This window comes from Pleuronectes platessa, chromosome 7, assembly GCF_947347685.1.
Source record: "Pleuronectes platessa chromosome 7, fPlePla1.1, whole genome shotgun sequence".
In the NCBI taxonomy this organism is placed as follows: domain Eukaryota; kingdom Metazoa; phylum Chordata; class Actinopteri; order Pleuronectiformes; family Pleuronectidae; genus Pleuronectes; species Pleuronectes platessa.
In genome coordinates this window covers 19704322-19721148 of record NC_070632.1, presented here as the reverse complement: position 1 = coordinate 19721148, position 16827 = coordinate 19704322, and the positions used below count along the sequence as shown (strand labels likewise).

Genomic DNA, 16827 nt, shown 5'->3' with positions numbered 1-16827 from the left:
CCCCCATCGTTTCTGGGTGTTCCATGGAGAGAAAGGCCCTGGGAGAATGTGTGTGTCAAAAGGTTATGCAATCGGCCCAGCACACTAGGACAGCACAGACCTCTAGTGTGCTGAGCGAGTGTGTGTGTGTTTGTGTCTCTGTGTGGTTGTGGGGGGGCGGGGGGGACCTGAATGGAACTGGATGAAGGGGGGGGGGGGGTCTTTAGAGAGGGGCAAAGCAGAGGGGAAAATCTCATTGCGAGCTGCACCAAACTTTTCTGTCTCTCAGATCTCCACCCCTCCATGTATGTTACCGCAACCTGAAACGGCCAGAATTTGGTGGCCCGCAATCTTCTGGAAAACTGTCATTGTGCATCTATGAAAGGTGAGTGCCTTTGATTATTGATAATGTTATGCAATTTTATTTTATTTCATTCAAAGGTATATAATAAATCTTATTATTGCTGAATATGAACACAGTTCTGGTTTGTTTATTTATTGACAGCGGCGCTCAGTGAATATTGGGATCTCTCTCTCGTGTTTTAATTTCTGGGAGATTTCTGCAATGCAACCAAGCCTTGCTTGGTTGCATTGCTTACATCTGTAACTAACTAGATCCAGTGCAAAGACTGTACATCTGCTAATTGACTTTTAAGACTCAGTAGCGCACGTTTTAATGCAGCACAGTGTCTTGCACACTGACAATCAAGCTGTTCCATGTTGTAATCAGAAGCACGTGACACAAAGTCTGACCAAAGTTTGATAGGAAATCCCAACAGATTATGTAGCTTCCTCAACTAACTATTTGTTTATTGCACCAACTAGATTTTGTTGGGGCAACTGTAAAATTTCAACTTGCACAGGTAGACGTGTGACATGGAAACGTCCTTTCCTTATGTAACTCATCTAGTTATGCTATAGCCTGCAAGTATTCTCAGTGTCCAGGGCACAGGATGTCACGGATATGTAACTGTGCACTGCACGTGCCTACAAGAGATAGGACGACCCACAGAAACAGCAAGAGCATTATTTCCCATCGTAGTTATTGTTTTCAACATTACGGATAAGACCACAAGCTGTAATGTCTGACTGATCGATCAGTGTTCTCTGTGGGGGTTTTCACTGTATCCTCAATTTCACAATGTGGACTCTACTATTTTCAGTTTGGGTCATTCACACTGGCGGAGTAATGGTACTATAGTACATCATGTATTACCTCTAAATCAAAGACGGCGCATGTAACAGTTTTAAGACCCCAGTATTTGTCTGTACATGACAGTGGAGCTTATAGCAACATCTATATTTTAACAAGAAATCTAATATACTTATTTCCTGAAAGTATAACTTTCAGGGTGCCCATAGTTCATTCAGCGACCCCTCAAAATGACAGATAATCAATGAAAAAAAAAGCACATGTCCAATCAGTCAGTCAATCATTCATTCAGTCAGTCATTCATTAGTTCAGTCTGTCGGTCATCCAGTTGCTCAGGCAGCTCACTGTTTTCAGACAGAGGTGAAGTCAAGGCTGTTTCCAGGGATGATTCTCTACTGGGCCTTGGCGAGGCCACTCTCAATCGTCTATGAGTAGATATGTGTGTAAAGGATTTAGCTGCTACACTATAAACGATGATAATATTAAGTCTCACCTATGAAATGGCTGTTTTGGAAGTGGGGTATTTGGCTTGCGGACTTCGGTTAATATGAAAAATCCTGACAACTGGCTGCAAGTCCAGTGAGAATTTTCCTCTGCCAGCTCAGAGTATAGGGGGTCCTTTGCTTTTTGTTGCACTGAGCCTTCATTCCCACCAAGCACCTTGGGAAAACAAGGGGCTCTATTTTTACCTCGAGCGGCATTTGGCTCCAGTGCAGGAGATTTTGGCTCCAAAAACGGATCTGACCTCAAGCTCCTCGCACGTATCACAAACGGTCTAACACTTCTGCTCCACCTCTGCCCTCTGCCAGTAGGAGCACATTCCGAAAAGGTGGCTTCACACAGGGCTGCTGATGGGATTTCCACCCTTTTGTGTTGTTCAAAAAACAGGCTAATTCATTGGTCACATGAGACCAGGGTCAAGCGACATAACATGTGCTTGTTTTTGTGGATGTAGGATGACAGAGGAAGGGAAGGAGGTTTGGATTCAAAGTGTACTTTTTGTAACTAAGTAAGTCCGAGTGAGAGAGCCTGGTGAGAAGTGAGTTTGCATTCTCAGAGTTTCAGAGAGAGTTAAAGGGGAAACAGCAGATCTGCTGAGAGGCCTGTTAATGCAATCTGACAGGAGTGAGCACAGTCAGTGAGCTGTCTGTTTCCTACTGCTCCACAAACAGGATCTGACCAGGGGCTCGACTGATATCCAGCGAGGTTACGTAGCAACGAGCCGATTCTGACCACACTTTTGTCACATGGCAGAAGCAGTGATATGATACATTTAAGCTCATATGGAAGTTTTTTGCACTTTTCATAGACAACAGGAATTCTCCCTGAGAACTAGCCAAGGTCCTGAAATTATTTCTTCTCCCTCCTGATGCTATGTACATTAAATATTCAAACATACTTATTTTACATTGCAGGGTATTCTTTTTATATTGCACATTTGATTACAAGTACATAAATGTGCTCTCAGTAAAATGGCATAGACCAGCAGGTAGCATGTGCAGAAGAAATGTGTCTGTAACAAAAGAAAATAATTCATGATAAGCTTATTGTTTGCTTTCTAAGGTTGAATCAGTGACATCTATGTATTGTAACTAAAAGCATCCTCACCTGATATAATCTTATATTACTGATATTCTACTGACACTAGACCTGACAGGTTCAACTGGATCAAACTCAGTTAGCAGGTCATAGAATTTTTTTTTTTATTAACCTTTTCTGAATTGTTTCCTTTAGTATGTCTCAATAACTGGACAAATCGTGTGTCAATAATTCAATATTATCATTTATTGATGGAATTCCAAAATTCTTCTCAGATTATGGATTTATTGCAGGTTTTATAAGTTTACAAAAGTTGTTTTACATATGTAAAAAGTTTTGACTCATGTAATACACAATCGCAGAGCCAGGGTTCATGAAAGTGAATGAATTGAACGGAATTATTATACGATCTATATAGTACATAGTGAAAAACTATCACTATGTGGATTTTAGCTCTTGATTGGTCTTCGTTAATGGAGCAGTAATAATGACTCTATGTGACTTTACTCATTCAATTTGTTAAGCTTGACTGCAGTACTATGGGATTGCTTGGATTACCTCTTTAACTCTTAGAAAAACAAAGCATTTATGCACTTATGAAACGGTGTTCCTCCAGCTTCCTGCTACCCTCCCATGAACTCTGGACCATTTGCCACTTACAATCTGTATCTTTTCGATGTAACTCTTAGGACCCACAGGTGAAATGGAGGATCCGTCCAAGGCGGAACCCTCCAATGGGAACAACAGGCCCCTCGACATTGTGCCCAGTACAGAGGAGAAGATGACAGAGAGGGGGCAGTGGGGCAGCAAGCTCGAGTTTGTTCTTTCAGTGGCTGGAGAAATTATAGGCCTGGGCAATGTCTGGCGTTTTCCTTACCTATGTTATAAGAATGGAGGAGGTGAGTGCTGAAATCTTTCATCTAGATTTTGTTATCTTGGTGCCTGTTGGAGCCAAAAGTTTAGTTTCTGAATGTAGTCTTACAACATCAGGCTGTGGCGGCAAGAAACAGCCACTTATTCAAACCATAGAATGTTCACAGACAGGGATGATGTATGTGTTCTCCACTTCCTCATATGGTACAAACATAAAGCCGAAAGGTCTCAGATACGGGTGTTGCTATATTGTGCTTTTGACGTCATTTGGAGCAGAATCTGTTCAGTAGTGATTGGGGGATGGAGCCACACTATCAAGGTCTCGTCAATATTCACACTCGACCAATTTCACTTCAGTCTCAGCTGATGTTACATTCCATTTTTATATCATATTAACCAGAACCAAGTTTATACAAAAACAGCACTGGAACCATGCATCACTTTGATAAGAACCCCCGAAAAAAGGTTTGACTTGTATTTTTAACCTTTAAGTTTGGTCCTTGTCCCATCCACTAACATGGAGGAGGCAGTGTTTGTCTGCAATTCTGTAACCAGCCTAGATCAAGAAGATTTGGCTTCATTTGTGGGGATCTGTCCTGTCTTCCATCCTCATTCTGATAGATTTTTCATGCAGTCATAACTAATGTCTGTCACAGGAAACCTCACAAATTAAGAATAAAACAATAAAGTACATTTAATCTAGTTAATATATTAAATCTATATATTTGTATGTATATATGTATTGTGAGGGAGCCTGCTGAAGGCATCTGAATGAACTCAAATCTGTGTGATTATGTCAGGGGCCTTCTTCATCCCATACCTCATCTTCCTCTTTGCTTGTGGGATCCCGGTCTTCTTCCTGGAGACGGCTCTGGGTCAGTACACCAGCGAGGGCGGCGTAACCTGCTGGAGGAAGATCTGCCCTTTGTTTGAAGGTAGTGTAACTACCTTCTTAATACTCTAAACTCTTAGCAAAACTAAGATTGAATAAAACTCATCTCTCTGGAAGTTTTAGCCCCATCTAGTTTGTACATTTATAACATATCATTACAATGTTTTCTTTACTTTGTAAAAGTTCATGAGGGGGCACATGTGTTTGATGTTTTTAATGTTAATGCTTGTGCACAACAACAGGGGATATACAAATATTGATGATGTATGTTAATGATTCATGTTCACTGTGTGCGTTGTGCACATGCAGAGAGAGAATAATGTGCATTTGTATTTGTGCATGTGTTATATACAAATTGCATGATGTTGGAGGGGGATGCATGTAACTGTATTTAACTAAAAAGAAACCAACACTGGCAGACATCACATTTCTCCAAAGCTTGTCCCATCGAGCTGCCTTCAAATTAGTCTGTGATCAGCGGCAGGAGAGTCGAGCCTGCATATTGTATTTAAGCCTGCATGTAATTTACTGCAGGATGCAATCATTTTAAAAGGGCAGAAGCAGTGAGCTGAGGAAAGTTCAATTAAACACAGGAGAGATGATTTCTCTGAGGTTAAATGATTCCTCTTTGTCTCCAGTGAAGCAGTCAGATAGGCTGTCAGAGATTCAATAACATGTTTGTGGTTTGCTAGATCCAGTAAAATGAGAGTAGCTTCTCACATATGAGGCCAAATTACATCACATTTCTAACATTCTCAGAGAGCTGTCGAGCCTGCTGCTGTAACCAGAGAATAGCTGCAGGTGGACGTGTTTAATATTGTTGTTTAGGGTCAAATTCCTCATCTCAATATTGTATTAAAACATATTGGATACATGGATGGAAGGAAACCAGACTCATTGGCTTCATTGTTGTTCCCTCTCTCAACCAAAACTTAAGGGCCATAAATGTTTTGGAAAAAATGAATAATGATGCCTGTTTTTTACAGCTCATTAAATGCCCTAAGCCTGATGTTCTTCTGTTTCAGGAGTGGGATATGCCACCCAGGTGATTGTTGGTCTGCTGAACATCTACTACATCATTGTGTTAGCCTGGGCCCTCTTCTACCTGTCGCACTCCTTCACGTGGGACCTGCCCTGGGCCTCCTGCAACAACACCTGGAACACAGGTACCTCGCTCCGTAACAGCAAACAGAGATGTTTAGTCTAACCAATATATTTAATCTGGTGTATCCAGGCCTCAGGAAGCTTGAGGAGGTTAATTTGGTGAGAAAGGGATAATTTATGACGGAGCGTGATGCTGCTGTTAACTCATGGACCGAAGTGTTCTTTTATTGTCAAGTCTTTGAATTTCCAAGGTGTAGTTATCATTTATTTTGCAATGTTTATTTTCAGGTCTGCCCCTTCATAACTCCATTAGCAGGGCACTCCTGCACCATTTCCCTTCTCGGTCTCAGTGGTGGCGTTGTTTCACTTGCCTGTGTGTAGCTTAGAAACCTCAGAGAAAGCTTGGATTTCTTCACTGGGGTTGAATGTCTTTGTTTGTGCTTCCTTCATTCAAGATTCCTGTATGGAATTTCAGAGGGGGAATAGCTCCATCAATCACCATGAGAACACCACCTCTCCTGTCATTGAGTTCTGGGAGTAAGTGCTCTTTTTGTTTGACTATGTCCCCGAATGGCCTTTTGTGTCCGCAAGTTTACCACACATCCATGTTGCTACGTCGTCTTTGGAATTGCTTGTAGGCATTTGGCTTTAGCAACTGAGGACATAGACAAACCTGCTGCTTTAAACATAAATACACTCGATAATGAATTCTTGTTTGCCATATGTTTGTGCTCCAGGCGCAAAGTTCTGAGGATTTCCCCAGGTATCCATCACATCGGCTCTCTGAATTGGGACCTGGTTGTCTGCCTCGCAGTCGCCTGGGTCATCTGCTACTTCTGCATCTGGAAGGGAGTCAAGTCCACGGGCAAGGTGAAACCTGAACTCCGTTCATAACGTTCAAATCCTCAAGCCCATATGGAAATTATACATGTGATATTATTGATGGTTTTCTGCATTTTTAAGAAGATACTTTACTCTGGTTTTGATTGATAAATATTTGCTGTATGGTTGGACATGATGTGTTTTATGCAGGATTTCAATAAGCAGAATCTAGAAACTTCCGTGCTTTATTAAGTCAAAATCCACAAAACACTGAAATGAAAAACAAATGATGAAGACAACAACGTTTCTCCAGAGAGAGAAACTACTTTAGGCCGAGCAGACATGTAAACCTAACGACAAAGTGCTGCTGTTTTCTCTACAGGTGGTTTACTTCACAGCCACTTTTCCGTATGCTATGTTAGTGATCCTGCTGATCAGAGGGGTCACCCTGCCCGGAGCCTCCAGGGGAATCCACTACTACCTCTACCCTGACCTGGGACGACTGTCAGACCCACAGGTAAAGGCTGGAGGCTTTAACTGTTGAACAAACACATGCAGACATGTAGTTATAATTAAAACAATAATAATAATCATAAATCATAACCTAATGTCTTATAATTTGCTAAATGACCAGCCCCACACGATCAGAATCTGGTTTAATTGCCAAGTAGGTTTACACATACAAGGAATTTGCTGTGGTGTATATGTGCAAGTATAAATAAAAAGATATCTAAAAATAGGAAATAACATTTTACATAAGCCATAAGCTGTAGTATATGAGCATTCTCACCCACACTGATTGATCATTGATCATTATCATTTCACAAAGAGCGCTACTAAATAGAAGATTGCTAACAAGTTCACTGAAATTATTATAATATTGTGTGTTAACAGCTATAAGAATCAACAACAAACCTTAAACTAGCAGCCTATACACTGAAAATAGATTCCAAAAATTATTTTGACGCACATTTTTATCTTGCAACGATACAGTCCTCTTACATGCTCTACCTTTTTGTGTTGCATATTGTTTATTAGCCTTTTTAGTGACAATTATCGCCTCCCCACTTGCAAATGTTCCACCAAAACAAGTTTTCCCGAGACCATTTATCAGCGGCACCATTACCACAGGACTTATAACACCCACACAATTTGGATTTCAGACAGGTTCATTTCAAGATATGGTCGGTCAGAGACTTATCCCCCTTCCTCAGAAAGTGATGTGTTCTTTTTGCCCTGCCAATACATTGCAACCAGTGTAAAAGTCGCATAGAGGGGCCTCCTTCAATCCTTCTCAGGGCTTTGGAGATGAATATAGGTCAGGTGCATACAGGCCAAGACCAGCTAGACTGGATGAGCTGTTACCTTGGTAATACCTGCATTTTTGTTGTGTTGTGACCAGGGCTTGAATTGTTGGCTCCCCAGTCAGTCTGATCTGAAGTCCTGGCCACCTGCTCTCTCAAACATGACCCAGTGCTCTTGGAACACTTAAATAGTTTTTTTTCTTTACTTGCAAGAATAGAAAGAGAGCTAATTTGAATGTTTTTGTGCAAGTGAGTGCTCACAGAGAGTTTAGTTGTGCTGTTTTTAATGCCTGGAAATGCCTGGGACAGATACTAGGTCTGCAGGGTGGGTGGTCACAGGGTGGTGGGATTGAGAGGGCGAGGTTAAGGAGTAAACAGTTTTAGGATTCAATGGGAGTTGGATTGCGTTTTAAAGACAAATGAGGGAGTTTGAATGGAGGTTATTTTGGTATGAAGTTTAAATATCAAGAGACTGAGTCACTTAAAAAGGCTCAAGAACCACTTTTCTGTGGAGTCTGAGGCCGATGTGAGTAAGACTTTGTTTTTCTGCCAAATTAAATAAAATATTGTTAATGAAATGTTTCTTGTCATTGCACACACTGATTATAAAACATCCGTGCAATTATAACACTACACTGTCCTTTCTCATGTTTTTAGGTTTGATCTCCACTCTCTACAGTGAACTGGTCCTCAAGTGAATGTTAGAAATACACCATTAAACATGTAGAGTAAAATACAGAACAAAAGAAATCCTGATGACTAGTTACACTCTTTAGCTGGTTCTGTTTTAACTAAATACTGTGATCATTCTGTATGTGAGAGCTGATTGGCTTATAAGGTCAGATAAATACATAAACATAATTTAAAGTTAAGTCCTGTACAAACATACAGTGGAGGAAATAATTATTTAATCCCTCGCTGATTTTGTAAGATTGCCCATTCACAAAGACACAAACAGTCTATAATTTTAATGGTAGGTTTATTACAATAGTGAGAGATGGAATATCAAAAGGAAAATCCAGGAAATCACTTTAAATAAAATATATAAACAGACTTGCATTTTATCGAGTGAAATAAGTATTTGATCCCCTGCCAACCATCAACAATTCTGGCTCCCACAGACTGGTTAAATACTCCTACTCCTTAGATACACTGAAAAAAACATGTTACCTGCAGCAAAGACACCTGTGTGTCAATCAGTCACCAATCACCTGTATAAAAGACACCTGTACATGCATTCATCAGTCAGACTCCAAACTCTCCACCATGGGCAAGACCAAAGAGTTGTCTAAGGACATCAGGGACAAGATTGTAGACCTGCACAAGGCTGGATTGGGCTACAAGACCATAGGCAAGAAGCTGGGTGAGAAGGAGACACCTGTTGGTGCGATCGTTCGAAAATGGAAGACGCACAAAACAACCATCAATCGTCCTCGTTCTGGGGCTCCTTGCAAAATCTCACCTCGTGGAGTATCACTGATGATGAGGAAGGTGAGAAATGATCCAAGAACTACACGCGAGGAGCTTGCTAATGATCTCAAGGCAGCTGGGACCACAGTCACCAAGAAAACCATTGGGAACACACTACGCCGCAATGGATTAAGATCCTGCAGTGCCCGCAAGGTCCCCCTGCTCAAGAATGCACATGTACAGGCCCGTCTGAAGTTCGTCAATGATCACCTGAATGATTCAGAGAAGTCTTGGGAGCAAGTGCTGTGGTCAGATGAAACCAAAATTGAGCTCTTTGGCATCAACTCGACTCGCCGTGTTTGGAGGAGGAAAAATACTGACTATGACCCCAAGAACACCATCCCCACCGTCAAGTATGGAGGTGGAAGCATTATGCTTTGGGGGTGTTTCTCTGCTAAGGGGACAGGACGACTTCACCGCATTGATGGAAAGATGGACGGGGCCATGTACCGTAAAATCCTGAGTGACAACCTTCTTCCCTCCGCCAGAGCACTGAAAACGGGTCGTGGATGGGTCTTCCAGCAGGACAATGACCCAAAACATACGGCCAAGGCAACAAAGGAGTGGCTCAAAAGGAAACACATTAAGGTCATGGAGTGGCCAAGTCAGTCTCCCGACCTTAATCCCATCGAAAATCTGTGGAGGGAGCTGAAGCTTCGAGTTGCGAAGCGACAGCCTCGAAACCTTAAGGATTTGGAGATGATTTGCAAAGAGGAGTGGACCAAGATTCCTCTTGATACGTGCACAAACCTGGTAATTAACTACAAGAAACATCTGACCTCTGTGCTTGCCAACAAGGGTTTTGCCACCAAGTACTAAGCCATTTATTGGCAGGGGATCAAATACTTATTTCACTCGATAAAATGCAAGTCTGTTTATATATTTTATTTAAAGTGATTTCCTGGATTTTCCTTTTGATATTCCATCTCTCACTATTGTAATAAACCTACCATTAAAATTATAGACTGTTTGTGTCTTTGTGAATGGGCAAACTTACAAAATCAGCGAGGGATCAAATAATTATTTCCTCCACTGTATATATAATCAATAGTTAACTAAATATTTTCAAAGCCAAAAATACAAAACACTGCAATAAAACCTGATTGTTTTGTTTCAGGGTTTTTTCTTGATATGTTCATTGTAAATGTATTATCTCTCTTTGATTATTTGGTCTATATTCTGTCCTCAGGTATGGATGGATGCCGGAACTCAAATCTTCTTCTCCTATGCCATCTGCCTAGGCTGCCTCACTGCACTGGGAAGCTACAACAAATATAACAACAACTGCTACAGGTGGGCATTGATATAATACAGCAGTTAGCAATATGATCAATACAATTATATATCAATCAGGGTTTCCCCCAGAAAACTTGCTAAGCCTGGTGGTAGGGCCGCTAAAGAAGCCGACCGGCGGCCGACAAAAAAATGTTAAAAGTTGACAGGAATTTTGAAATTATGACAATTGTTATTTTAAGACATTTATTAACAATACTTATTAATATTACATAATACAGTTTACAATAAATAATAAATAAAATAAAAATAAATATTATCAATTAGTAAAATCTAAATGAATCTAAAAAAACTAGCCATTTCTGGTCACATTTAAAAGTAAAATAAATTAACATAAATAAAAAAGTGCAAACATGGCCAAGGGGGAACAGGGAACTCAGGGCCTGAAGAGGTATGCTGTGTGACCTCTTTTACTTCTTGCAAGTGATCCGTCTCGGCTTCTGAAAGAACTCCTCAAGAGCCTTACTGTAGTCAAGATCAGCCATAGAGGGACCATTTATTGTTATACAGAGGCAACCTGTTCCTGAGGTCTTTGGGTTAAATCCGCTACTTGGATGTTTCCCATCGCGACTCGCAGCAGGCTGCTCCGACGGGCTAACATCCGACGTGCTAATATCCGACATGCTAACATCCGACGCGCTAACATCCGAAATGCTAACATCCGACGCGCTAACATCCGCGCTAACTAGCTCTGGCTCTGCCTCATCATCGAGCCCACGGCTTGGTCGGCTCGCTGGCGATGCTCTCCGCTTGGCCTGGGGCTGAACGAGCGGCCTCCCCCGACTCCGGAAAAAGAAAGAGTCCAAGGTTTTTGTTACCCTTTCTCCGTGACATGTTGTTGCGAAAGTTGTTGCGTGGTAGAGACGGGTCGTGGTTTTGGAGGTTCAGGTGATGGAAAATACACCTGACCTCTTACCTTATGGGTTCACATACTGACCATAAGATGTCGCCATTGCGGTTTCAACCGTATCACCAGATGCGGTTAAAAGCGCAATGCCGACTTTGGTATCATGTTTCTGGTGCATAACATTTTTTTTTTTTTTTAATAAATAAACAAGCGACGCTTAGCCTGGCGGGGGGGGAGAAAAGCCTGGCAGCCCGCCAGGCCTATAAAGCACTGGGGGAAACCCTGTCAATTATATAATTACACTATCTTCAAAGTCAGTAGTGCTTAGCATGTTGTTATTTAGTTAGTTTGATTGTCAACAATACATTTTTATATGTAGGAAATCAAATCTCCGTTCTCTCTCCCTGTAAACACAATTAAGTTTCTGTTCATTATTTATTTATGTGTTGTTTCCAGGGATTGTCTGTCGCTCTGTTTCCTAAACAGTGGCACCAGTTTTATTGCAGGCTTCGCTATCTTCTCCATCCTGGGCTTCATGTCCTACGAGCAGAACATACCTATCTCAGAGGTGGCTGAATCTGGTTGGTGGATTGTTTCCTTTGCCGTATGGTCACTGCGTTTAGACAGCCTTGTTTTTCATTCTGTAATTCCAATTCTACTGCCTTCTGTCTTGTATATTCTGTGTCTTCGATTGAGGGCTTCTTTTAATGTAATTTTCATGGTGTGGTTTTAAAGCATTACCATGAGTAGGAATAAGCAATAATGTGAATTTTAACGAGAAAACAACATTTGACCTCTAACCCAGGTCCAGGTTTGGCCTTCATAGCATATCCCAGAGCTGTGGCCATGATGCCCTTCTCCCCCCTGTGGGCCTGCTTCTTCTTTATTATGATCGCCTTTCTGGGCCTGGACAGTCAAGTGAGATCTCATGCAACTTTACAACTACACAAACACACACACAACGGCTATATACTGTAAGATAAAGCAAGCATACACTAACATTGAGACATACAGAAACATGTGAACACACCACTCATGTGTTTAATTTCTCTCCTGATCAGTTTGTCTGTGTGGAGAGCCTGGTGACGGCCATGGTGGACATGTATCCTTCCACCTTCCGCCGGAAATACCGCAGGGAGCTCTTCATCCTGGCAGTGTCCGTGGTGTCCTTCCTCTTGGGCCTCATCATGCTGACGGAGGTTAGTGCCACTGTAGATATCAGAAACTAAGCACATAATCTGTATGTTTTGAATCACAGAACTTCCATTATTGAATGTCTTTTTCCTTGTGATGTCAAACAAGCATATTGAAATTATAATTATCAGTTATAATAGAAAAAGTTTAAAGAGGATAATGAAGGTGGAACTGTAAAAGTAGGTTGATTTAAGCATTTAAGTGACCACATTCTTTTTTTCAACGCTGACATATCAGTAATCTAAATTAAGTTTAAAGGGAACCTGCGCATTTTTCATACTACGAATTTCAGATTTCAGATAGATTTTTTGGGGGGATTCTCTAAATAGCAAAATTTTGTTTTTGTTAAAATTCTTTACTAGCTGTGTGCTTTCATTGAGTTGTACTTTAAAGAATCACATTCAAGAACATTGGCTTTCATACAATGCAGAGTGTCAGCTGTTGCATTATATATGCTTATGTTTGTCCCCAACAGGGAGGAATGTACATCTTCCAGCTGTTTGACTACTACGCAGCCAGTGGGATGTGTCTTCTCTTCGTTGCTGTTTTTGAGACTCTTTGCATTGCTTGGATTTATGGTGAGTGCATTACCCGTGCTATGCAGGGCGACTAAATGGGCCATTAAAAGACAAAAGCTTTTGTCTCACCATGCACCATTCATGCTCAACCATTGCTCTTTCAACCAGCCAATAACACATTTGAAAAAGGTTCTCTTTTGATGGGAGGCTGAGGCTGATGGAAGGGTGTGTTTTATCTATTTTGTTTGTTTTTCATGCTTAAAAGAATCAAAATAAATGATAATAAATCATTAGTTGAGCTTAAAATCTAAATAAATGAGCCTAATTTAGGTACCAGACAGTAATTTGTCTCACTGATGTTAAATAAATCTTCATTGTGTTTCCCTCATCCCTCCTTCATTGCAGGTGCTGACCGTTTCTATGACAACATAGAGGACATGATTGGTTATCGTCCGAGTCCCGTCATCAAGTACTGCTGGCTTTACTTCACACCTGCCACTTGCTTTGTGAGTTTGACCCGAATCCTCATTCTCTCAAGCTCTACTTCTCCAACTTTTGCACTATTGAAAGAAGAGCAGCCTCTGGTGGCCAGTGTGGATGAAACATGACCATAAATAAATAATAGGCCTGCTGATTAGAAAGTTAGTTAGTGGTTAATGTTACTGTTGAAATAACAATATTAATAATAACATGAAATTATATAGCGCCTTTCAATCAAAAACATGAGTTTTTATTTTCATTTCTAACCAAACAGTAAAACTATGCAGTGAAGAACATTACTTTTTTCAGGGCAGTGCAATTTCAACAGTATATCAAAAACAAACAACTTCGTCAATAAATCGTAAAAAATATTTCAAATTGATTTTAATTGTAATTGATGTTTGGACAACCCCAAAGGATCCTGACCCCTAGTTTGCGAAACACTGAATTAAAACATATTACAAATCCAAACAATTAAATATTCCTTTTTTTCTCTGAACTCAGGGAACCTTTGCGTTTGCATTGATCAAGTACTCCCCTCTGAAGTACAACAATGTCTACATATACCCCTGGTGGGGGAATGGTGTGGGCTGGATCCTGGCCCTGACCTCCATGCTGTGTATCCCTCTCTGGGCAGCAGGGAAGCTGTACTACACCCCTGGAACATTGAGAGAGGTACGCTCATCTTAAACTGTTCTTTGTAGGAGAAAATGTCTCCCTCTGTTTCATTGCTTTAATCTTTTGCACATGTTATGCCTCAGACAGTATTTCTGTTGATTCACTGAGCTTAAAAAGCTTGTTTCCTGTTTTTTTTCCTACCATAGGTGGAATAAAATTGGCTTTCACCAATTTCCTTACCTAATACTAAGAGGTCAAAAAAAAATTAATAATTAGGCAAGAAAGTTATTAAAATTAAAGATTGTTAAAGCATTTTCATTTAAATTCCCCACACTAAAGCCCCTGTAACACCTAGTGATTACATTGGTCGATACCGATTGTGGGGCAACATTTGCATAATACACACATAGCAGCTAGTCTTGCAATACCTAACAAAATCAGGTAAAGTGGGAGAGGAAGTTGACTTTACATACACCAGCTGCAACAGGTTGACCAATCATAGCAAAGTGGACAGGTTGGCCAATCTGAGCAGACTTTATCAGGAAGAGGGCCTTAAAGAGACAGGAGTCACTATGTTGTTTACTATATAGACTAGCGTCACAGCACAAACTGAGATAAAGAAGTTTATCTCTACATTAAAAGATGACAATTCAATGTGTTTTTATGTAAAAGTATTTTAAAAAAGTGTCAAATAAACATTTTAAATTTATAGTGGGATTTCATTGTTGTTGTACATTGAAATCCTCATTACCGCCGTAAGTAGTGTCCAAAAGCGTTTTTTGTGAAAACGGGAGCTGCAGCATTGGACATTAGGAGTAAAGTGATGTGTTTTCTGAACATTATAGCAGTTAAACCTTTAAGTATTGACACAAATTAAAATATCCTAATCTGTCATATTCTCATATCACATATAGTTACCTGCAGTCTCACTTTCGCCTTCATTTGCTATCTGTATCTCTCCTCTCACTGTGTTCACAGCGCCTGGCTATCTTGACCACTCCTTCTACTGAGTTACCAAAGACGAAGCAAGAGCAAGCGAAGCTGCTCGCCGTCTTTGCAGCAGATGGCGGGAGCCTCCATCAGAAGGCACCTCCTAGTAAGGATGGTTATTTCCCTGTTGAGGAAAAAGAGTCCCACTGTTAAAGGCCAGAGTGTTGAAATCAGAGCTGGATGTGGAGCTCAAAGGTCGCTTCTTAACTTTGACACTCCCTTCCCATCTCTCTGGAATACAAAGTCCAGACAAAATGACGTAACATGAGCAGGCGCCAAGTTCAAGACTCAGCTCACCTGTAACTGCTGACATGCTGCTAGAGGTTTTCTCCTTTCTATGTTGCCTTCAACGTACCATATCCAAACTCTTACTTAATGATTTACAGTACATTCTCTTAAGGAGCACTGGTTATCATCTCATTGGCCACTGGCAGAGTCACATGTACATTTGAAAAGTATGGCCATGTGTTGATTACATCGGATCATGTCTGCTTTCTAAGGAAGCATTGTATTTTTCAAATTGATTCTTGAATCTAACAGCTGTCTGCTGCAGATGGAGAACAGGTGTCAGATATGTGCACGGATCATAGACAACGACTTGAATAAAATCTTTGTGTGTTTAAATACAGTTCTGTTCAACTCTGTATTCATTTCAATCAAAGTTACTGCTCTGTTTTACTGTACAGTAGAGAGTTATCATCTCAGGATGTAAGACTTTCCAATGAAGCATCCTAAAAACATACTAATAACCAATTCTTCAGAATGCAAGAAATTTAAACATTTAATTTACATTAACTGACCTCTACTCATCTCAGTTAAGGGTTTGTGTTGACATTTTCTATTAATGTTACTTTGTTAACTGATTCATGTAGGCTTTTTTTTTGCTTTACTGGAATTTGTGGAGATGCATGTATATTTTGCATTGTTTTTGTTGGGCTTCTGATTATTAAAATGATTATAATTCTGTAGTTTTTTGCCTAATCACTAATGCTTTGTTTCGTATGAAATTAAAATGTGTAAAAGTGCCTGCAGGAGACGTCTGTTCCACTTGGAGAATATGGACAAGGAAGTCTGTAACGTTTGAGGGAATTTATTCCAAATGAAAATATCTCTCAACCTCTTTTCTTCTGTAAACAATATTGAACTCCATGTGTGTTTATTTAGTTGTGATAATGGAATGAATATCTGGTAATTGATTACTATTCGGTTTATGGTATAAAACTTGTATATGCTAAAAATTATTTTTAATGACTGAACTGAACTTTTAGTTAAAATTTGCTTTGAAATATATGTTAATATGTTAAGTGTGATACAATTTTCTTTTAAGTACATAAATGATCATTCACATAACAGAAAATTGCATCTTTGCTGTGTTTTTTGATGATTATACAATAAATACTGGTATTCTACATTTCAGTGACACCATCCTCATTTAGAAAAACATTATCCTTTCAAATGGAAGCATACTATTGATATTTGAAACCTCCTCTGGTACTTGTATGTATGTAAGATGATGATTATCTTCCAAAATGATTTGATTTACATGATTTTCTTAGTTTCAATGAACAAAGTTGAAACATGTACAACACAACAAAGAAATATTTCTTGTGAGCAGTTTTTGTGTAGATGAATAACAGTACTATATTCCATTTAATACAAGGTCATTAACATATTACCAGTTTTAATCAAAAAAAAAAAAAGAAAGTCACACCAGAGGAGGAACGAACAATAAAAGAGCTAATGATCAACAC

General features: G+C 40.0%; 1 protein-coding gene across 1 annotated transcript; it reads left to right on the top strand.

Annotated features, from left to right (window-relative positions):
- The first annotated feature begins 165 nt into the window (after window positions 1-165).
- On the top strand, window positions 166-16487 carry slc6a13 (solute carrier family 6 member 13). Its single transcript, XM_053427319.1, has 15 exons — window positions 166-364; window positions 3361-3570; window positions 4345-4479; window positions 5462-5602; window positions 5996-6077; window positions 6278-6410; window positions 6745-6879; window positions 10326-10429; window positions 11733-11857; window positions 12082-12194; window positions 12338-12475; window positions 12946-13048; window positions 13394-13494; window positions 13973-14143; window positions 15065-16487. Exons 1-15 carry the CDS (start codon window positions 358-360, stop codon window positions 15227-15229), a joined length of 1863 nt encoding a protein of 620 aa, XP_053283294.1. The 5' UTR covers window positions 166-357; the 3' UTR covers window positions 15230-16487.
- Window positions 16488-16827: the final 340 nt, after the last annotated feature.